The 24,711-nt window shown below is 37.7% G+C and overlaps 1 protein-coding gene across 1 annotated transcript in view; it reads right to left on the bottom strand.

Moving 5' to 3' along the window:
- MGAT4D (MGAT4 family member D) overlaps nt 1-24,711 on the bottom strand; it is a 997,995-nt gene that overhangs the window by 709,823 nt on the left and 263,461 nt on the right. The window contains exon 3 of the mRNA XM_044060402.1: nt 4,556-4,696. Within this exon, the coding sequence (XP_043916337.1) occupies nt 4,556-4,696 (141 nt within the window). The remainder of the gene's footprint in view (nt 1-4,555; nt 4,697-24,711) is intronic.

The following is a 24,711-nucleotide window of genomic DNA, read 5'->3' as shown; positions in this document are numbered from 1 at the left end:
GTTGGATCACTCCACCTGGCTTATATGCATAAGACTTACCTGCTTATATGGAAATTTGCATTCCACAGAAGTTTCCCATTTTGTGAGTGCTTGCACACCACTAAGCGATGCTTACTGAATTTAAAATTGTTCATGCTCGTGTACGCATCATGGTGCAATGTATACAGCAAAAAGAATCTTGTAGGCTTTACTGAATTCCCCCTAAGTCTTTTAAGACAAAAGCACTCAACCGAATCAATAAAATTAATTACTGTGTTACACACATTAATTGTTTCCTAGCTATTTTCTGGTCAGCATGGTTAATTTGGAGACTTTTTCCTGAATATATCGATTATTGTAAAGTGTCCTTTCTCACTGTACACTATATGAGTGTGACTCAACTTGGGACCTAAATCTATGTCTGCAACACTTATTAAAAAAAACATGAGTAAGTACCCCCATGGTCTCCTGAATTCATTAGGTAACATACTGACTTCTGTTTGTTCCAATATATCTTTTAAACTAGCAGCCCTACAATTTACAAATGTGGGTACATCACCAGTTTGCTCATGTTAGGATTACACATTAAAAAGTATTAATTATTATTAAAGCTGTTTTTAATTCTTCCACGGCCTACTATGTAAGGCATGCTCATAGTACAGGTAATTTCTAATGCAGCTATCATAAAATATCTTTCTTTGTCTATACCATGCAATAAAACTGGTAGGAATTTATATTTTGTACTCAATTACATATTTTGCTGTTTCTTACATTCAGTCCCTACTGAAATTTCAATATGTACTAAAATATTAACAACCTTTAAAAATGTCTTATTTCCTGTCATACTGATTTTTAACACATTCTGTTTAGAACAGTCAGAATGGCAATTTCCTTGGGTAGGAAAGTAGGCATCTGAAAGACCTTGGTGTCGCAATCCAATGTATCACTTCAAAATGAAAAGTCTACATCCAAATATGATACTTGTGGAAAAGATGGGAACTCTGAATTTAAGAAATGTGGTCTAGAATTTCATTTTCTAAAAATTCAGTAAAATAATTTTTAGATCCTAGCCACAAAATAAAAATATTGCCAAAAACTGTTTTGAAAGAACACATTTAGAAAAAAAAAAACATCTAAACATATTTTGCTCCCAAATGAACAAAACCAAGTTTAAAAAGGTAGGGGCTATCACATTCCCATCGCTACTCCCATCAGCTGTTTATAATACTTTTCTATTAAAACAGAAAAATGTTATGTAAATTATGTGCAATGAAGAGCAAATAAGAAGAATATCCCTATTATCCATACTAGAATTCACACATAATCTTCAAAAAAGAGCTTTATCTACAGCCTACGGAATGCTATATATATAAACTTCCAATATTAGAAATCACTGACCTTGTTTCAGTCATGCTATTACTTAACCTAACAAGACTGAGTTCACTTCAAATGTACAAGTTTTTTTTTTTAATGAAGTTCTGTATTTGTATTATTTTATTCAATCTAAAATCTACCCACCTAGCCAAAGACTCTGTTTTGGAATCTAAAACAGACACTTTTGGTGTAAATTCATATCCTTGTAGATTCTTGGTATGCCAAAAAGAGGCTTTTTTAGGTATGTTGTTAACTAGAAAGTTGTTTAGTTCTAAATCAAAGAATCTAGTATGTAACAATTAAATTAAAATGGCACTTATTTTCTGCTAAGAAAGTTGACATTTTTTTCGTTGTATTTTTCATTACTGCTACATCATCTTTATCTACTTTCAAAACTGAAACATGTTAAATTCTGTAAACACTTAACTTGCTCTGCATTCTGCAAGTGACAGATTATACAAATGCACAACTGGTGGTATATTACATAATATTCTAATGTCTAAAACACTCGTGTTTTGAAACACTTAAATAGTACTTTGTAACAGTAGATTGCAACTATTCAATTTTTTAATGAAGTAGTAGCAAAACTAACAACCAAAATAATAATATGTAAAAGCCATTTTAAATTCTACTTTCTTGTACAAATTTTTAACTCTAAAATTGTCTTTATATAGTTTATTCATACTGAAGGGACAAATTAAAACCCTGTTTTCAAAATGTTTATCTGTTCACTGGTAAACTGAAAATCAGCGAAATTATTAAATTCTAAGTGCTACTTATTACTGTGTTAGTCAGTGTCTCCACTCTGCATCTTCTTCCTCTTCCCTTTGAGAACTCTTGTCTTTTCATTGACTGCATACTAAAAAGTAATTATGCTACTAAAAAGTGGTTCTGCTATTAACTCATTAAAAAATAACAAAACAAACAAAAACATAGCTGCAATCCACTGCTACAAAGTGCAATTCAAGTGTTTAAAAACATGGTTATTTCAGATATTCGAATATTGTATTATGCCAATGCTAATTTTGGTAAGCTGGATTTTGGGTTAGACATGCATAGGATGGTTTGGCTTCACTTGGAAGGAGAGGCATAAAAGTGTGGATACTCTACTTAAGTGTCAAATCTGTTGGACTTTTCGGCTGGTGCTAGTGCTAAGTAACCTTCCCCTCCTGTTTAATATATATATATATATATATATATATATATATCTAGATATATATATATATAGATATATATATATAGATATATATATAGATGGTTCCCATTCAGAAGCCTGAAACATCATAAGCCTGAAAATCAAAATCCTGAAACCAAAAGCCTGAAAATTCAGAATCCTGAAAACTCAAAATCCTGAAAGCCCAAAATCCTGAAAGACCAAAATCCTGAAAGACCAAAATCCTGAAACTCAAAATCCTGAAACTCAAAATCCTGAAAACACAAAATAGACATACTGATGTCATTGTGGCTTTGCTATTGTTAGCCCTGTGGTGTTAGGTCATGTGTTGGGGTCAGGTAAGTGTGCGGTTGGTTTTATTTTAGGGTTAGGGGTGGTTTAAGTGAGTTAGGGTTAGGGCGCAGGTTAGGCATGTATGCAATAGTGACAAATATTGGGGTTAGGGGTGGTTTAAGTGAGTTAGGGTTAGGGCGCGGGTCAGGTGAGTGTCACGATAGTGACGGACCTTAGGGTTAGGGTTAGGGTCAGGGTCAGTTGGTAGATATTAGTGTCTTTATAGTGACATATTAGCATTATTTGTGTTTTCAGGATTTTGAGTTTCAGGATTTTGGTCTTTCAGGATTTTGGGCTTTCAGGATTTTGAGTTTTCAGTATTCTGAATTTTCAGGCTTTTGGTTTCAGGATTTTGATTTTCAGGCTTATGATGTTTCAGGCTTCTGAATGGGAACCATATATATATATATATATATATATATATATATATATTTTTTTTTTTTAAATATCTGACAGAGTACTATGAGCACTGGTAAGCATGAATTCTGTGACCAGCAAGCATAAGGAATGAATCACTGCCCTTTGTTTCATGGCCAGGAATAACATGTCTGGGTAATGAATGGGGCAGAAAAGTCAGGGGCAGCAGAAAATGGATGTCACTAAATGTATAGCCACACAGCAACACTACACAGAAATCGCACATCAGTTTTACAAGTCTGCATGCCTGCAAACACAACACTTAACTGTAATGTTATATACTCAGACCTAGAAATCCAAATGAGAGAACTGGAGCATGGCTAAGATGATAAAAACTTTAATAAAATAAACAGACTATAAAACAATGTGAGCACTTTTGCATCTATCGCACATGCTTCAGACTTACCTTTATGCTAGACATAATCTTGGTTGTAAAACCAAGTGTAAACATTACAAGTCTATACTTACAGTTTATGGGCACATTTTCTAGGAAGTTAAGTGAAAACTTATCTTCCCTAATCAAGAAAAGCTTGTTGGTATTCAGCAATTATATGTCTTTTAAAACAGCTAGCAGGACTTTTATTATCACCTAAAAAACCTCTTCTGAAAATTACTGCACAAAAGCGAATAAAATAACAATATGTTTTAAATGTTTATGGATATTTAAGTATAAGAAGAAATATAATTACATTTTAATTTGTATAACATCCATCTTTTTACTTATGCAGTTCTTTGTAATCATCACTTCAATAAAATGCAATTACATTTAACGATATTTAAGAAGAACCATTAAACTTTGGAAGAAGTGTTTTGATAATGAATTTACCATAACAACAATCTAGAAAAAATGACTGCAGAATTATTTTGTGTCTTTTACCTTACATTTGATTTGTGAAGCCTTGGAAATTCTGTGTCTTCAAGCTGCTGCTCTGTACATTCAGAATCTGAAACAGACTACTCTGCTACTTCACTCATCTTTTAAGCTACTGTCACTTAATGTTTATGGGAAACAAACGAGTTATGACGATTACTTTTGAAAACCATTTCAGTACTTACAACCAACAAACTAGAAAAAGAGACATATACAGTATGAAAATCGCTAAATGTGGAACAATAAGTATTTGCTTAAGCAAACAAGTTACATTACTTAATCTGAAGAAACATGTATGCAGATACCTTTGCCGTTAGAAATACTATACATTTTTACTGAGTACTTTTTGCAAGGACCTTTTAATTATGTAAATCACTGTGTAAGTAATAAGCTAACTGTTTTCCTACCTGCAGTTCTTCCTTGTCCAATTAACACATTGGGTTGCAGGCTGTCATCATGGTCAAGTAGGTGCGGTAAGTAAGAGAAGACATTTGTGAGCTGCATAGTTCGCTTGCTGGTGTTATTCCAAACTTTCCACTTTGTGATATCTGAAATGAAATAAGATCATGTAGAAGCCAGCATTCAGTGACAACAAACTGCCATGCAGTGAAAAACAGGTGTAGGCATTATGGCATCACACAGCATTTCAAAAAAAATTAAAAGAAACACTTTCCCATGTTGGCATTAATTTGCGGACTATAAAATGTTTCCTTCTAGAGTAGGACATAGACACTCTGGCCATCTAAAAATGAGAAACAAGAACTCTTACATTTATGAAGTGCTATGAAACAATGTCAGCATACATCACGTGTAATATTCCTCTGAGTTAAACTACTACATTTTCACAATTACCCAAGGGTACTGAAGGTTCAAAACTGATGGTGATCCACCAAACATCCTACTGGTTTACACAGATAATTCGCTCTAAGTAGGCCTTCACTGGGGGTGCCTTAACTTGATTCCCTATCACAAATGTAACAACTGATATTAAGATTCCCTCAACTGTAAAACTTTGATTTGAGCATTTCATCAGTACATTACAAGACCCACTGTAGCCCTTTTAAAACATTTATGCAGGAGGCAATCTCCCCTGCACTCCCATCATGGGGTAGGGCTGTACACCTCATACCTCCATTAATTATATCTCAAAAGTTAAGGCACGTTAGAGTAGGGGGATATTCCAAGGCACCACAAACTCAGGAAAGGTATACATCACCCACATTCACAATAACAGACTTGGAATTCTGCAGACTGTAGTTATTGTCCTTAGAACAACAATGAGAACCCCGTAACATACAAGATGGATGCACACTGAGTAGCAGGTTAATTTCATCTCTCCCAGTGTGAAAACTGAAACTCAGAAAACAGAGCCAGCAAATGTGTCTTTTTAGGTAAATTTCAGTTACTGAATACTAAGTGTACTGCCTGAATGCCAGCAAAGAACAAAAGTCTGATGATGTGAAAGAAAATCAATTACAGAAAATGAGGAGAAAACACCAAGAAGAATCGTGCAGTTGTTCAGTAAAAAGCAGTTCAGGCTCCAGCTTTGGAGCAAGACGTGACTTCCAGTAATCTAGAGGAAAAATAAGTCAAAGGTGCTCAGAGCTGTTTAAAATAAACAAAACATTAAAAGAGTATATCAACTCAAATAACAAAAGGCTGCAAAAAATGGAAAAAGCTTTAAACATATTTTCAGATGAGCTGTTAAAACTGCAAAACTCAAAGGTCAAAATGAAGAAAAGCCTGGATGGGTATGAGTGCTCAAGAAGAGATGTTTTAAAAAACTCTGGCAGAAGGACAAAGTACTAAAAGTTGGAGACAGTACAGTATTTACAGAAAATAATTACTCACTGTACACCAGTCAGAAGAGAAGTAAATATATTCCAGCAATCAGGGAATGTTAAGAAGCAGGTATGAGATTCAAGCTGCCGTATTCAGGTATCTTCAGAATATTTTTTCCTGGAGGGTCAAATTCATTTTTTGATACAGAACATGCTAATGAGGAAATAAAAAAGTTTGCCCAACAAAAGGTGAACTATCAAACAGAAGGGTATTCTGCTTCTTGTTCCTCTGATAATAAAGCTCATAAACAGACTATGTCAGTGAAACATTTTCTAATATTTCAAAGGAAAATGTTTGAGAGAAAGAAAAAAAGCACAGGAGTTGACTAAAAGAACTAGGAGTACATTAGAAATGAACCACGGACTGAATATGGGAGATGGATATCAACAGGAACAAAACAAGCAACTTGGAAATTAATGAATAAATGTGGGATTACAAAGTATCAATTACATTTGTAAAATATAGCAGAACAAGAAAATCTGGAAATATTGGCCTTTTTCTTACTTTTTAAAACTTGTAGAGGATTCAAAATATATGCCCTACTTTATGTCATTAATGTTTGAAAGAACATTAAGGAGAGGGAAAAGGCAAGGGGAAGGAAAGACTTAAGTGTAAGTAGAACATTTTTTTTGTTTTTAATAATATTTTTATAAAACATAACATATACTGTATATTAGAAAGTATAGCTTTTTCAGTTATTTTTGTGTGTAATAGGGATACTAAAGTAAACAGGTGTCTTTTTTCTTTCTCCTTTCTTTCTTCTTGTTCAGTTTTAAGAAATGTAGGAACTGGAGTGTGAAAAGATAAGAAAGCCTGGACAAAAGAGCATGACATAAGTAAAATCAATATACATTTTCTTACTCTTGCATATGGGAATGCCTGGATTAAGGCCCTTTTCTTGATCTAATAAGTATTAAGGGAAAGCAAGTAAATAAAAGAACACTTGATGTAAAGAAAAGTTTTCCTCTAGCAAATAAATGTTCACAGTGCAACATGAAAAGCTTGTAGTGGAAGGCGACTGTGTATCTGGTCCTCATGTTTCTATGCAGACAAGCTAATATAAGCAATCAAAACAGAATGCTTTTTTCTTTCAGTGGCTAGGATATAATATTTTTTGGAAGCATTCTAGCTGTTTTCTACATCTGGGAGTGGAATAAAGATAAGACAAAAACAGCCCTTATTGTAAGTACAAGCAGACACTGTACCATGCATCTTAGCAAAATGTAGAGTGCAAATAGCTATGCTACAGGACACACATGTGGAAAGAACTAAGCATGTGAACTTGAAAAAGAAAGGGTTTCAGGATGATTATTCAGTGGAATATCTGGGGAAAAAGGAAAAGGGGAGTATTTGTATTCATTTTGAGAGGAGCTTTAATAGGGGTAGAAGATGAAAAAAGATAATAATGGCAATTTGTAATAGTAAGGAGCCACTGGCAAGGGAGGAGGATTATGCTGGCATGCATTTATATTCCACCTAAAACTGCTACAACAGAGCTCAGAAAATTCTGGGAGAAATAATCAGCTTTCAGTAGGGAATATTACTTATAGCTGTGGACTAAAATTTGATTTGCAACAGTGAGGATGTATCTGAGGAGCTTAGAAGGGAAAATATAACAAAAGAGGGTAGCTTTGTGAAGAAATGTATAAAGATATTTGGTATGGAAGATATGAATTCAGTAGTAGGAGTTCAGAAAGAATTTACATATTATTCCCCAAAGTGCAAAGACTGGGCTAGGCTAGACAGAAATTATATTTCACAGGAACATGTGCATTTAATTGAAAGTTTTGATATGCATCCAATAACTATTTCAGATCACATGCCAATAATAACTAAAATAAAAATACAGGGTTGTTGTATCTTTTGGCTTTTCCCGGTTAGGGGTCGCCACAGCGGAACTCCGGTCCACTAATAATTGGCATTCGATTTTTACGTACCGAGTTGCCAGCCCTGACGTACAACCTTCAACGAAGGTACGCCCATTCACGCATGTTTCCACACAGAAGACAACTTTAGCTGAGAATCGAACAGGACAACGTCTTATTGTGATGCGACAAAGCTATCGCAGCACCACCACCGCGGTTAAAATAAAAATACAGGGTAATGAAATAAAAATGAGACCCCTGCGCTTCCCCACCTATCTGTTTAAACAGAGAGGAATTTAATGAATCTGTAGTTATTAGGGATGATAGAAATTTCTTCAGGAAACCTAGCTACAGAGTGAGCTAAAATTAAAGTGGAGTTTAAAAAACAGGGTGGTAATTCCAGAAAAAGAGATATTTTTAAGAAGCAACAAAAATTATTTAGACGGACTGACAAAGGTTAAAGTATTGCAGAATATGGGGAAATCTCACAGAACAAGAAGAGGTGCGATTGCAGAGTGCTAAAGAGAAAATAAGGGACTACCTCAAGAATATGCACAAGTTTAGAAAGATTGCTTGTTAAACAACTGTTTTTTATAATAACTGCAGAGCGCAAAAGCTTTTAGCAAAACAGCTAAGGCAACATAAAGTAGAAAGTGATGCTGCCAAGCTTAGGGAGCCAGAGATCTTGTAGAAGTATTAGAAAATTTTGGAAATTTTATGAAAATCTGTATAAAGCAGAGATGTGGAAATCAAGAAAATGTACAAAGGAAATGTTTATGAAAGATGTAAAAATGTCAAGGTTAGAGATAGATGAGGTTCAATTACTAACAGTGAGGAGAGAAAAAGATAAAATAAAAAATGGTAGTGTATAACCAATCTGCAGGAAAGTCTCCGGGAATAAATGACATTCCTGTGGAAGTCTGAAAGCTAGGAGGGAAGAAACTGATAAAGACCTGGAAGGTTTTGTTTAATGGTATTTTAAAAGGAAGAGAAGCACTGACATCTTGCAAGAAAGCTGTGATGGTTTAAATACCTAAAGATGGTAAAGATCCATCAGACCCAGCTTCATATAGGCCCAGTGATTCTAAACCATGATTACAAATTGTTTATGACCATAAAAGTAAAAGAATATTTATTTATTTTATTTTATTTTACATTTGTTGACCGGGCTAGTCTGGCTGGATATATGTCCATTTTCAGCAGAGGCCCGAGGAGAAAAGCTCCACTATGTACTAGTACAAACATAACATAACAAGGTACATAAAAAAAAGCACAATAGGATACAGTATTATAGGCATGTAAGAGAGCTAAAATAGCTTAGTAATAGTATAGAAGCAAATACAATAGAATATAGTCAAAACAGTGAGGATTCCTAGTTCTATAATCTTAACCATGCAATCATACTAATGTTGAAGGAGAGAAAATAATGACTCATCCCTAAGTCTAATAGTCATATATACAGTATTTACAATAAAGATAACACTTTTAGTGCTAGGGTACTATTTTTAAGAAACAGAGTAGTTCCATATGTAGCAGGATATAGGTTTAAATAGAAAGGATATATGACTGGTTGTAGTAATATGTCAAGTAGAAAGAGCAGAAGGTGTTAATGAAAATTAAAAAAGGAAGTGAAATTCAAGGAGAGCTACAGAGGGGGGTAGCACTAGTGATAGTGACAAGTAGTGACAAGTAGAGGAGTATAGTAAAGAGCTGTAAGGAGAGTAAGATGCTGAGGTCAGTCAGGATTAGAGCAAGGACAAAGCCAGTGAGATTTGAAATAGTTCCTTAGTCGTTTCTTGAAAAGTTGTGCTGATCCTAGAGTGGTCAGTTCTATGGGAAGTTTATTCCAGTGTGAGCCAACAACATTTGTGAACAAGGAGTCACCAGCTTTATTGTGAGATTTGAGAGTCGCAACTAGTAGTTTGTTAGCTAAGAATGGCAATGGTGATGCCAAAATTGATAGATACAGATCAATGTGGTTTTGTGGAGGGAAGGCAAACATTTGACATCATTAACAGAACAAGGATGATCCAGAGGGAGGCAGAATGTAAGGAAATACCACTGTTTTTGGTAGGCCTTGTTGCAGAGAAAGTATATGACAATGTTAAGAAGGGATTTTAAAAGCAGGGCAATGGAAGCATTTGCATTCTGTGATTAGATGATAAGGCTGATTAGGCAGATATATGAGGGATCAGAGGTGAAAATTAAAGTGGGGAGATTCCTCTCTGACATGTTCTGTTTGAGCAGGGGAACTGCCATGGGTGTCATCTTTCTTCTTTGTTATTTGCTTTATATTTAGAACCATTGGCAAAGAAAAAAGGGACTTGGAAATTCAAGGATATAATTGGTGTGGTAATCAAGAAAAGTTGGCTTTATGTGTAGATGATATTATTTTCTACAGAATATAAACCAGAAATGGACATTTCAGTGTTGAGGAACATTCTGAGACAGTTTAATGTCTTTTTAGGATACAAAATTAATCAAGATAAAATAAAGGAAACAGCTGTAAACTATGTGCCCAAATATGAATTGGTTCAGCAATACCCATATTTATGAGGACATGATGAAATTAAGTACTTAAGAATATGGGTTAAAATGATTCTGTTATGGCAGATAAGGGTATGTGGGAAGAGACTAAACAAACGATATGTGAAACTGCAGGCTCTGTTTTATAGATATGGATAGTGAGATACAAGAAAATAAAATGTTTCTAGTACCCTAGTGCTACACGCAGGTCAGGCATATTTTTATCAGCCAGTTGTGGATGACAACTAATAAGACATGAAGGATTTTATCTGAGTGGAGAAGACAGCAAGGGCCAAGCAGGATAATCATTCACAGGAGGTTAGAAAGGAGTGGTAAGAGAGACTGGATAAGCAACTCACAAAGAAACAATGGGGGATATATGCAGTAACAAAGTCTAGAAGATTTAGGATCTTTGCTTGGAAGTGTTGCAAATGCTGGAGGTGTGATGGGGAAAAAAGAGGCAACTGGGAACATTTTTTGGGGAGTGTAATAAATTGGCAGATTTTGAAAATCCTTAAAGTCTACTCTGTCAGAAATATTGGGTGAACAAAGTGGTGTAACTAAGGAAATTATTTTTTGAGCTGTAATATAGAATCAAAAATGCCTAGACATAGTAAGGCCTTGCTGAATTTAATTCTGGTGGCTGCCAAAAAACAGTTACTAGAAAATGGAAATCAAAGTCTAAATTAACAGTATTGGAAGTAGTGAATATAGTAACAGAGATAAAATAACTGGAAGTGGGATCTTTAGAAAAGGGTAGGAGCAAATTACAAAGAAAAATGGGAATTGTGGGAATATTATTCAGAATAATTTTTTGGTGTAGGAATGAGATTTAATGGAAGGCAAGAATTGAGTGAGCTATGTAATGTTTGACTGACGATGACTGCACAGCTTATAAGTGATGTATAATGTTTGCAACTGAATATATATCAATATGGTTTATCTTCATTAATATAAACATATGAATGCCTATGTCATGCGTAATTCAATAAAGATGTTTCTTGTTAAAAAAAAAAATCACTGGGAACCCTCTTAACTTTCATCTTGTTAGAAGTACCTCTGTGTATTCTTAAAAGAAGCATGATGGCAAAACTGCAGCTCTAAGCAAGCAATTCAGAATTCTTTGCAGAAATGACAGAAGATTACACTGATGAAGTGTATCAAAGAAACCTCAAACATCTGTGGCAGGTTTACTTTATTTAAGCACAAATGCACATTCAAGTTTACTTGAACTTTAGATTTTCAGCCTATCCTCCAGATGCCAGTATTACAAGCCAAGAAGCATTAGAGCAAGAATAACACTAGTATCGTAGGAGTAACATAATAAAAATTACAGAACAAAATCAGACTCATAGGTTCATAGGTGGTTCCTAGGCCAGCAGCCCTATAGCTATTACAAGCTTAGCCATGTTAATCCAAAGTTGTCCCATCTGTCTTTATTAAGTGAATGCATTTTGGAGGGACATGGGTACCACCCCAAAGCTGAATTTGTGGTCTCCCATCCATTTGTCCAGGATGCCCTTGAATAGGGTCAGTGAGGAGCTCTGCTTCACATGAACTCTAAGTTTATTCCAGAGGTACGTCAGCCTCTGGGAGACATATTTGTCTCTCCATCATGTTCTGTTAATGTCACAGGCTAGGTTTAGATGCCTAGAATGAGTGGCTCTTGTGCTATTAGATTTGTGTATGTGAAGCATATCCATCAGGGCAGGGTCGGAGACTACGCTGTAGGCTAGGCACAAGTCTCGTCTCAGCAGCTTATACAATACAGACTACAGTGACAGGGCTTTTAGTCTATCCACATACATCATGGTTTGGAGGCCCTGTATTTTCTTGGTGAGGAATGTTCCTCTCTGTGGTCTCTCCAGCTGCTGTGGGTGTCTATTGATGTATATGCAAAAGCGAGCATTGTACTATATTACTGGTCTGATGAGGGTCGAGTACAGTGGGGCTATAACAGCCTTAGATCTGGATGCGATGCCCTTGCTTATGAGATGCACAACGTAGAATGTTTTCCTTACCACAGAGGAAACTTGGTGGTCGAAGCTCAGATTGCTATCTACCTGTGTTCATAGGTTTCGCACAACTGTGTTTAAACGTAGGGGGGTGAGGTCAATACTATAGCTAGTGGGGAATTCTACTTTGTCAAACGGAATATTAATGCAATTTTTTGCACTTAGTTTTAGACTGTGGCTTTGACACCAGTCATTTGTCTGTGTTAGCTTTTCCTGTAGTATGTTAACATCATTGGGGGACTCAATGATTGCACCCAGTTTACAATCATCAGAGAACTTGGTAAGCCAAAGGCCATCTAATTTAGCCTGGAAGTCCGAGAAGTAGATTCTGAACAGTAAAGGATCCAACACAGAACTTTGTGGTACACCACTGGTGATGGGTCTACTGGTAGAGATGGATTCACCAACTTTGACAGTATGTGTTCTGTTGGTGAGCCAGCTGGCTACCCATCTAGTGACATAAGAGTTAATCCCTAACTGAGAGAGTTTTACAATGATACCAGAGTGGGGGATTGTGTCAAAAGCCTTGGCCAGGTCAAGATAGGCAGTATGCACTGCCTTACCATCATTTAAGGCTTTGGTGATTTTCTTGAAGAAGTCCACCAGGTTTAATAAGCATTGGGTTGGGTCTAGAGTGTGAAGGTCACCTATGTCCTGGTTGATAAGGTCCAAGATGATTCTTTCCATGGCCTTGCAGATGAGACTGGTTAGACTTAGGAGTCTATACTTCTCAGGGTCTGTTGATGGCCCACCTTTGTGCAAGGGGATTAATGTTGCTGTTCTCCACGCCACTGGAACAAACCCAGTTCTCAGGCTATGGTTAAAGAGAGTGTTAAATGGGGTCTGCTAGATTCTGTTTTAGATTGCTTAATAAGCACCTTGAGATGTTATCTGATCCCACTGAGGCCATGTTTTTGGCTTTGGAGAGTGCAGAGAAGACCTGAAATTTAGAGATACTAGGCAGAGGACTGGTGTTGGGTATGCTTTGGAGTATGGCTGGTGGGGCCAGACGTGTGAACCTTGCACCAAAATCTGGCAGCTAGCAGGTTGGTGATTTCCTCTGGTGCAGTGTGAGTGGTACCATCTTTTACCAGTTCTGCACAAAGCTGGGCATTCCCTTTTAGGTTTCAGACATAATTAAAGAATGCCTTAGGATTACCCTTAACTAGGGATGCTATTTTAGCTTCATACTTAGCTTTAGAGGATTTCACGAGATTTCTGATTTGCTTTTTCAAGCTGAGGAGGGAATTCTTCCTCAGCTGAGTTAGTTCCCTCTTATTCTTAGATATCAGTTTCTTCCTTGTGATATATAACCTGTTTATACTTAAGGTCCACAAGGGTGGCTTGTTTTTTTTTTCGTGAGGACCTGTTTTTTATCCATTCAGGTACAGCCGTGTCTATACAGCTGATTAAGTGTTTGTACAGGGCATCTAAGTACACCTCTGCATAGGAGTCATTGCTGTCTGTGAGTGTGGGGGGTATAAAACTTTTTATACCATCTCTTAGTGGTCTGAAATTAGCTTTGGAAAAGTTCTTTTTTTTGCTCCTGTGGTGGTGTCAGGTCCAACAGTTACTTCAAACAGACAGTTTTATGGTCTGCCCTTACCATGGAAGGCATTGCAAGGAGGGGGGGGGGGTGCAGTGACTCCCAATGCTGGTGAGAACTATGTTTAGGACATTTGAGCCCCTTGCAGTGGTGCAGACTATCTGATCCAGAGCACTTGAATTAACAAAGTCCAGGAACCTCTGGGTGAGCGTGTCTGCACTCATATATGTCACCCACTTGATGGAAGGATAGTTGAAATCATCCATGATTAAGGTGTTAAGCTGTATGGAGAGTGATTCCAGTAAGTCCAGGTAAGCGGTGTGCTTTTCTTGGTTCATGGTGGGGGAACTATTACTAGCAATGATGTGGTAGGGTATTTTGCCTAGAGTTAACTGGACATGGAGTAGTTCGAGAGAGTCATACTGTTTGAACAGTCTCAAGGTATACTTGGCTTTAATGAAAATGGATACTCCTCCACCTCTGGTTGCTTCATGCTCAATTTGAGGTCTGAACATGTGAAAGGCATTGTAGCCTTGCACAGCCCGGGTCTCTCGGTGACCTTGAACCATGTCTCAATGACTGCACAGATGTCAGCATCTTCCAAGGTGAGAAGTGCTTCCAAGGAGTGCAGCTTCATGCTTAGACTTCTATCATTAACTGGCAGAACCTTGAGTTTGCCTCAAGTGGATTTTGTTACATCAGAAATTTTGTTTTGACATTGCCTAAAAAAGGCACTATGGGGAGTGTTAAAACTGAATTATCAGCATGTACACAGACTGACTGTACAATTGTATATTTTTATGCTGAAGAGTTTACTGAAATAAGCCAACCAAGCACTACTGTTAGATTAAAAACATTTTCGTTATAACACAGATCACTGTCAGATACACTGTGCATCCTCTGCTGACCCAGATTCCAAAATGTCCACCAAAAAGTCTTTTACAGCCAGCTTTACAGTTTCAAAACTTTGTCCTTGATGAAAACATTCTTTTCCTATATTGAAGCCTACTTTGTCTGCATTCCTAATCTCATCTAGAGAAAAACAAGTTTCTTCAGCAAGTCGAAATGTTCTTTCATTGACAGATAGTCTGTAACCTTTTCTGCTGTGTTAGCCATTTCCCTTTTGACTTGAATATCTGTGTACATTCAACTGTTAAGGATATTTCAACAAGCATATATCGTTAATGGAATTTGTTACAAAAAAAATTCAGAAGTATAATACTTTTTGTTCCACATAAGCACATTCTACGAAGCTACTCACACTTGTTTACTGGATATTTATTTTCTGTACTTACAGATGCTGTGTTCTAACAATATCACACTGTCACTACGATTACCAAATCTCTGTTACTGTGAAGGAAAAATAGTTCTACCAAATTATATATATATATATATATATATATATATACACACACACACACACACACATATTATTACTATGAGGGAAACAAGTTTTTACTTTATATAATTCTATGAAGGAGGCTAGTGCCTTTGCCACTATTCAAAAGCCTAGAAGAGACAGTTGTAGACAATCCCTGGCAATGCAGTGTGGCCTGTCAACTATGGCATTCCAGAATGATAGACTCTCTATTATTTATCCATTTCTAGTGAGGGCATTATCCTACTGATGGTATTATTTTTTTCTACTGAAATGTCACTCATATTTCAAAGTGTCATAACAGTAAAGATGTCTGACTGGAATTTGTTATCCCTCCAGCATTTCATGTTTCCCTTCTGACTCCCTTCCCTATTTGTATTTTTTTCTATGTTTTGTTGTTCAATAAAGTAGAAAAAATTTTCAAACTTGCCTAGATATTAGAGACAATAAACCATACACAAGAAAGGATCTCCTTAGACAATTTTTTTATGACAGATAAGATGGAAAGAGAAACAAGGTGAAAATAAATGCAAAGCTGAAGGGGAAAAACAATATGACCTGGTGTCCAAGTGGTCTGTAAAAGTATTTATTTTCTAGTAAAACAGGAAATGCTCTGCAGTTGTAAATAAATGGGTTAACTTTAACAGGCGTTTTTGTATGACTCTGACTTTGTAGTTTAACATCCTCTTCTTAAAGTCTGCCTTCCATTACTGTTAATTTTTGTTTGATATCTTTTTTTATTATTTACATTTATTGGAGAGGACATTAAGGTCTGTTTTCTTTACTTTCTGCTTTTTTCAAATCCCAAAATGAATTTAGCAGAAATGCTACTACACAGTACTGACTTTATATCCTGTAAGAGTGTTTTTTTGCTGTTTGCAGTATTATACCACGTGCTGCATGTTCAATTGTTGTTCCACATGCATGGACTGCCCACCCCAGCGGATGCTAAGGTTTGTGTAGCTTTAGCCATCCTAGTTACAAGGACCTTTCGGCAAACTACAAGGGATATACTAGGAGTATCAAAGACATCAGCTTCATATACCTTATACCAGTTATTTGATATTATGTTGCAGCACGTGGAGGGCCATATATGGCTCTCAAAGACTATAGAGGAGAGAACCACCGCCATGCAAGTATTTTACACCACTGTTCATTTCACTGCTGTCACTAATTTATGCTACAGTGTCAACAGGGCCTTACTTGGTGCACATTATGTTAGATACATTTACAGGAAAGGCTGTACTCACTCAAATGCTAGGTGGTGTGCAGTGCCCAGGATATCGAGTATAATGTTTCCACTTAGCTTTCAGCAGGGAATATTACTTATAGGTAGGGGCTGAAATTTTGATTTCCAACAATGACGATGCACCTGGGGGTCTAGAAGGGAAAATATATCAAAAGAGGGTAGATTTCTGAAGAAATTTATGAAAATATTTGGTATGAAAGACGTGAATTCAATAATATGAGCTCAGAGAGAACTTACATATTATTCCCCAAGGTATAATATCTGGACTAGACTTGGCAGAAATTATATTTCACAGGGACATGTGCATTTAATTGAAAACTTTGACACTTTGACACACATTCAGTAACTATTTTGCATCATGCACCAGTAATTACTAAGATAAAAATGCAGGGTAATGAAGTAAAGAGGAGATGCGGGTGCTTCCCCACCTACCCGTTAAAAAGAGAGGCTTTTAAGGAATGAGTAGTGGATGTTATTTGGGAGTTAAGGGAAGATAAAAAGAACTCCAGAGGTTATAGCTATTGAGTGGGATAAAACAAAACTGGAGTTTAAAATCTGGATGGATCTGGTTAAGAAGTAATAAGTATTAATTAGAGGGGATGACAAAGATTAAAGTATTAAAAAATAAAGAGAATCTCACAGAACAAGAGGAAGTGCAACTGCAGAAGAGTAAACAGAAAATAAGCGAGTACCTGGATAATATACATGAGTTTAGAAAGATTGTTGTTAAGCAACTTTTTTTTTTTTTGGTTAACTCCAGAGCACAAAAACTTTTGGCACAATGACTTAGGTAACAGAAAGGGTGTTGCCAAATTTAGGGAGCGTACAATCTGAAAAACAATCAGAGACCCTGTGAAGGTATTTAAGAGTTATTTCAGAAATGTTATGAAAATTTGTAAAAAAGCAGAGAAGTGGGCAAATCAAGAAAAGGCTCACATGAAAATGTTTAAGAAGGAGTTAAATATAACATGGTTAGAAGTAGATGCAGTTAAACAACTAACAGTTAAGAGAGGAGCAAACGAGACAAAGGGTGATGTATGACCAATCTAAAGGAAAATCTCCAGAAGCAGATGGCATTCCAGTGGAAGTTTGGAAGTTAGGAGGGAAGAAACTCATAAATATCTGGAAGGTTTTGTTTAACAGTATTTTAAAAGGTGGGGAGGCAACAACATCCTGAAAAAAGCTGTGGTGGCCGTTATACCAAAAGATGCTAAACACCCATCTGATTCAGCGTCATATACGCCCATTTCGATTTTAAACCATGATTATAAAGTGCTTATGTCTATAATGGCTTAAAGAACAGCAAAGGTTATGTCAAAATTGATGGATATACACCAATGTGGTTTTGTGGAGGGGAAGCAAACATTTGACAGCATTAACAGAATGATGGTTCAGAGGGAAGGAGAACGTAGGAAAATACTGCTGTTATTGGTGGGTCTTGATGCAGAGTAAGCATTCAGTATTGTAACTTGGGATTTTATAAGTTGGGCAATGAAAACATTTTTGTTTCCTGACATCATAATAAGGTTACTTAAAAGGATATATGAGGGATCAGAGGCAAAAATCAAAGTTGGATGGTTCATCTCTGATAAGCTATGTCTAAACAGAGGAACCGTGCTGTGGTGCCCTCTTTCCCCTTTGCATTTGTGTTATATTTAGAACCATTGGCAAAGAAAACAAGGTAATCAGAAATTCAAAGATAAAATTAGTATGGTGTTAAAGAAAAGTTGTCTTTATTTGCAGATGATATTATTTTGTGTCTGACAGAACCAGAAAAGGACATCTCATTGTTGTGGTACATTATGAGACATTTCCATTTTTTGGTGGGATATAAAATTAATGAAGATACAAACAAAGGCTATAGCTATAACCTATGAACCCACACATGAATTGGTCCACAATACCCATTTTTATGGGGACATGTTAAAATGAAGTATTTAGGAGTATGGATTAAAAATGATTTGCTTATGGTAGCTAAGGACATGTGGGAAGAGGCTAAAAAATATAAAAACTAAGAAACTGGAAGCTCTTTCCTATGGATATGGATAGCAAGATACAAGCAGTAAAATGTTTTTAGTGCATTTAGTTTTATGCACAGGTCAGACATATTTTTATCAACCAGAGGAAAAGTTGTGGATAACAATTAATACAGAATTGAAAGATTTTATTTCTGAGGGGAAGAGTGCAAGAGGGATAAGCTTATGACCCTAACAGAACAAAGAGGTTTAGGATTACCTGGTTTGAAGGGATGTTTTACAGCTACATAGTTAAGGCTCTTACATATAACGTATGAAGAAAGCTACCATTCAAAGTGAAAAAGTATGTTGAAGCAGGGGTAATTCAAGAAATACGGAAAAAAATGGATTTTGGATGCAGATCCTGAGGGAGAATAACAACAGTCATACAGTATATTATATTCATAAAAGTAGCAGAAAGTACGTTTAGGCTGACATCATCTGAGGTGTGCAGCCAGCTGGACCCCTGTCTCAGCACTCTGGAGTGCTTCCTGGCATTGCCAGTCAGGTCATGTAGCTTTCAGGCCCTGACCATTAGACCACCTGAGGTGCAGCCCGCGCATCATATCAAACACAGAAGTGACTGGTCTCTGTGTAGGTTGGGCTTTGGGCTATCCTGGCATCTGCCATATACACTGCCCTTTCTCCCATCCAGATGCTCCTCTGCCTTATGTGTCATCTGTCCCATGTTTTTGTTCCTAGTTCTCCCCATTAACAAGTATCAACCCTTGGACTGTGCACATTCATTGTTGTCCCCACTTTATAAGTCATTATTGTCTCTGTCTATGTTTGGGTTTTATATTTGTTTTTTCTACCCTTTACCCACTCTCCACGGTGAAGAAGAGAGTACAGGCAGGGTGGAATGGGTGGAGAAGAGTGTCAGGAGTGATTTGTGACAGACGGGTACCAATAAGAGTGAAAGGGAAGGTCTACAAGAGGGTAGTGGGACCAGCTATGTTATATGGGTTGGAGACGGTAGCATTGTCGAAAAGGCAGGAGTCAGAGCTGGATGTGGCAGAGTTAAAGATGTTAAGATTTGCACTGGGTGTGACTAGGATGGACAGAATTAGGAATCAGTATATTAGAGGGTCAGCTCAGGTTGGACAGTTTGGAGACAAAGCAAGAGAGGCGAGATTGCGTTGGTTTGGACATGTCCTGAGGAGGGATGCTGGATATATTGGGAAAAGGATGCTAAGGATGGAGCTGCCAGGTAAGAGAAAAAGAGGAAGGCCTAAGATGAGGTTTATGGATGTGGTGAGAGAGGACATGCAGGCGGTTGGTGTGAAACAGCATGATGCAGAGGACAGGAAGAAATGGAAACAGATGATCCGCTGTGGCGACCCCTAACGGGAACATCTGACAGAAGATGATGATGACCCACTCTCCACTGTGGAGTGCACTTGCTCCCTTGCAGTAAAGAATGTGTCAGGATTTTGTGCATGTAGTTAGAATTTGCTGCTTTAAAATGTGACGTTTTTTGTATTTACATATTTTGGTGGCAATTACTTCCATGCCGATGAAAACATTACTCATAATGTTTCCACGATGAAAATGAGACACAGTAACTGCCTTGTACAAAATGGCAATATAATTCAATAACCCTCATTGATAACAAACATATTAGTAAGTTAATTCACAGAGGTTCAAACTTGTTTTAATGTCAATGCACAAAAGTCTTACATTTTCAAAGATGCTGTACAATTTTACACCTATCTTGTTTTTACCTATCGCACACTTTGTTAAATTACTTCTGGTGTGGCAAAACTGTTTCGTAGGGAGATGGTACTTCCGTTTTTCTATCTGCTGTGCTCCTCATATTTTACATTATTACAGTTACTTTTGTCACCTATCATTTCTCCACAGGATCTGTATCTGGCTGTTACACGCATGGTTGGTTCAATATGCCTTGCCATCTACTTTCATTATGCTGAAGGTCAAAGATTTCCTTATTTGAGCTGTTGTGATTTGAAACCAGCTGTACAAATCAGAAGTCACCAGAGCAGTTGAGTTAGCAGCACAGTAGTTGATATAGATTGCTGCATCTTACTGGACCTTGTTTATGACTTCACTTGCACTTGGAGCTGTTTGATGACATCATCTGGAGGTATGCCTCAGTGGCTCATTGTTCACTACAGTCCTGACACTGGACTGATCTGCACTAAATGATTATACTACATATTGCTTGTGATCAAGCCATCAACATAACATGGCATTCCATTGTATATTTGAATTCTTGGGTTTAAATCTCTGTTTTGGAAATTGCTTACTGTTTCTGCTATTTTTCATCAGAATGCATTACTTTTATATTTTACAATTATAGGTTCATATGTGGTTACTGGGCTATTGACCTGAAGGTCTTTATAAGCCTAGCAGTGTGTGCCCAATATAATACAAGAGAAACCTAATATAAAGGATCTTGCCTAAACTTGAGATGTTAGTTAGCAACGAATGCCCATATCTAGGAGGGTCATAGGTGAAATCTGTAGCAGGAATTTATGGTTTCCTATCCAGTCATCCAGGATACGCTTAAATAAGATCATAGAGGGGCTTTGTTTGATGTGAACCGGTAGCCTATTCCAGAGGAGTGGCAACCTCTGAGAGACATCTCTATCACTCCAGCAGGTCCAATTTATGTCATAGGCCAGGTTAAGGTCCCTGGAGCGGGTGACCCTTGTCCCATTTGATTTGAGGATGTGCAGCATTTCCATTAGATTTGGATCCAAGACTGCTCTGTATGCCAGGCACAAGTCTCCTCCAAGTAGTCTGTATGCTACTGAGTACAGTGACAGTGACTTTACTCTGTCAATGTATGACATGTGCTGGAGACCCTGAATTTTCTTGGTTAGAAATCTCTGAGGTCTCTCAAGTTGCTGCAGGTGTTTGGTAAGGTACATACCAAAGGGAGTATTGTACTCAATTACTGGCCTGATGAGGGTCAAGTACAGGGGTGTTATGACCTCTTCTGCCCTTGAGGCAATGGCTTTGCAGGTGTGTGACATAGAATGCCTTCCTTACCACAGTAGATACATGGTGGTCAAAGTTTAGGCTACAACCAACTTGCATTCCCAAATTTCTCAAAACTGAGTTGCTACTTAGGGTATTATTACTTATATGATAGTCTGCAGGGATATTGTTTTTACCAAAGGGGGTGTTAATACATTTTTCCACTGCTTTGGCACTAATCATTAGTTTGTATAAGTCCCTCTTGAAGTATGTTGACATTGTTTGGGGATTCAATGATTGCACCTAATTTGCAGTCAACAGCAAACTTAGTCAACCACAGCCCCTCTGGTTTGGCCTGAACTACTGAGAAGTAAATTCCAAACAATAGGGGGCCCAGCATTGACCCCTGTGGAACACCACTGGTGACAGGTCTGCTGGTTGAGGTAAAGTCTCCAAATGTGACTGAGTGCGATCTGTCGGTGAGCCAATTAGCAACCCACCTGAGGACATAAGAGTTAATATTAATCTGAGAGAGTTAATCAATGATGCCCAAATATGGGATTCTGTTGAAAGCCTTGACTAAGTCAAGGTAGACTGTTTGCACAGATTTGCCTTTGTCTATGGCTCTGGTGACATTTTCAAAGAAGTCCACCGGGTTTAACAGGCATGACCTTCCTTTGACAAAATCAACCTGTATCACATCAAGGGTTTGGAGATCACCTATATCTTTATTGATAAGGTCCATGAAAATTCATTCCTTGGTCTTACAGATATGGCTGGTTAAGCTTATGGGTCTGTAGTTCCCAGGGTTTGTTGCTGTACCCTCTTTATGAAGGGGACTGAGGGTTGCTGTTTTTCATTCAGCAGGAATAAAACCAGTACTCAGGCTGTGGTTGAACAGAGTACCTAATGGAATTGCTAACTCATGTTTTACACCATTTAAAACACAACCAGGGGTGCCATCCAGTCCCATAGAGGCTGTGTTTTTGGCTTTGGAGACAGCATTACTGACTTGCTCTTTGGAGATGTGAGGCTTAGGGAGCTGTAGTGGGAATGCTTTCTGGAATGTTTGGAGGGGACAGGGGGGTGAAATATTCACCAAACCTGTCAGCTAACAGGTTAGCTATTTTCACAGGATCAGTGTGTGTGATGCCATCCACAGCTAGTTCAACACACGTTCGGGTCCTACGTTTTAGGTTAAGGATATAGCTGTTTATCCTTAGATATGGTTGCTGAATTTTTTTCGAAGTTGCCCATACAGAATTTCATAAGTTGTCTTATTTGTTTGTTCAAGCAGAGGAGGGTGTTCTTCCAGTGCTGGGACCTCTCTTTTTTATTCTTAAACAGCAACTTCTTCCTCTTGTTGTATAACTTATTAATGCTAGATGTCCACCAGGGAGGCTTGTTTTTTCATTTGTATGTGTTTGTACAGGACATTTGTGTATACCTTATTATAGCTGTCAATGCCATCTGTGGGGACAGGAGCTTGGAAGTTATTTATGCCATCCCTTAGAAGGGTACAATTACCTTTGGTGAAATTCTTTAACCTGATTTCACCTAAGACGGGTTCAGGTGTTATAGCTACTTCACATGTGACTGATTTGTGAGCAAATTTAACCAGCGAGGATCCTACAGTTGTGATGGTGCAACGATCACCCATGTTGGTGAGGACCAGGCTGAGAATATTTGAGCCCCTTGTGGGGTTGCATACTATTTGTTCCAGGGTGTTAGTGTTAAAGTCCAGGAACCTTTGTGTGAGCATGTTGGTACTCGTTTAAGTTTCCCAGTCAATAGAGAGAAAGTTAAAACTCGCCCATAAATAGAGTGTTTGGTTGTAATTTGACTCAAGTAGGTCCAAATAAACAGCATGGCTATCTTGGTTCATTGAAGGGGGTCTATAGCTAATGATGACTTGAAGAGAGGTTTTACCCACAGTTAGTTGAACTTGAAGTAACTCCATGGGGTTTTCCTATCTCACCAGTCTAGAGGTGGATTTATCTTTGATGAAGATATATAGTCCTCTGCCTTTGGTTCTCACACATTCATTTTGCTGTCTGAAAGTCTGGAAGGCATTGTAGCCTTGCAAGGCCCATGTACTCTCTGCGGCCCTGAACCAAGTTTCTGCGACTGCACAGACGTCAACATCCTCCGTGGAGAGGAGTACTTCCCAGAGACTGATTTAAGCTCCTAGCATTTAGCAGCATAACCATTAATTTATTTGTGAGTGATATTTTCACATTGGAAATGTTGTTCTTGAGACCTTGCCTAAAAAAGGAACTATGGGGTGGGGTGCCTTAGCCAGTAACAAAAAGCCGAGAGGTGACAGGTGAAGACCATTTCTGGCAAAGCTGTGTGGTCTATCAACCATGCTATTCCACACTGACAGGAACTGGATCCCCTTAGAATGACACTAGAAACTAAGCCAGTTGTTGAACTCAATCATTCTTTGTTTATATTGTGGTACTGTCCTAGCTGCGGGTAGAATGCTGCTCAAGGCTATGGACATACCTGCCTGGGACACACATTCATAGAGCTCAATCATGTCTTTCTTCATACAGTCCAGTGAGGTACATCTCAAGTCATTCGCACCAACATGAACTATGACACAGTCAACAGTACTTGTTGTTAAGAGACTTGAGTGCATGTGTCAACTGACAGATCCTGGCACCCGATAGACAGCTGACCATAACCTTCTCCAGCCTGGCGAGTGTGACATGTGTGTGTCTCACAAAGGAGTCAGCTAGGACTACAAAATTTAGTTTCGATGTTCTTTGCCTTAGGGACTTATTTGATGAGACACTGGTGCTTATGTTTTATGTGTATTGAGTGCTGTAGGTGCTGTATTAGGTGTAGCGTATTTGTGTTTGGAAGGTCTCTGGTATTTAGGTAGGATTCTGGTGAGTACCTCCATGTATGATGGTTTATGTGTTGAGGGCATGGTTTGCGTAGGACGTGTAAAATGTGAGCTGGCAACCAGTTCAGTGTTACTGTTCTGTGCAAAAGACAGCAAGGATTCCAGATTCTTAGTGTAGATGCATCTCTCACAAACTGTACTTGGGTGATTTACGAGTAAAGGGTCATCACTGTACATGAGGCAGTTGCTACACTGCCTCAGAATACCCATGTCAATCAGGCTGCCAGGAGAAATGAAGGGAAGCTGACCATCCATAATACTAGGTTAAAT

This window comes from Protopterus annectens, chromosome 2.part0 (genome assembly GCF_019279795.1).
Source record: "Protopterus annectens isolate FY-2018-M chromosome 2.part0, PAN1.0, whole genome shotgun sequence".
NCBI lineage: Eukaryota > Metazoa > Chordata > Ceratodontiformes > Protopteridae > Protopterus > Protopterus annectens.
The sequence above is the reverse complement of the archived record's forward strand: the minus strand, read 5'-3'. Positions and strand labels throughout refer to the sequence as shown.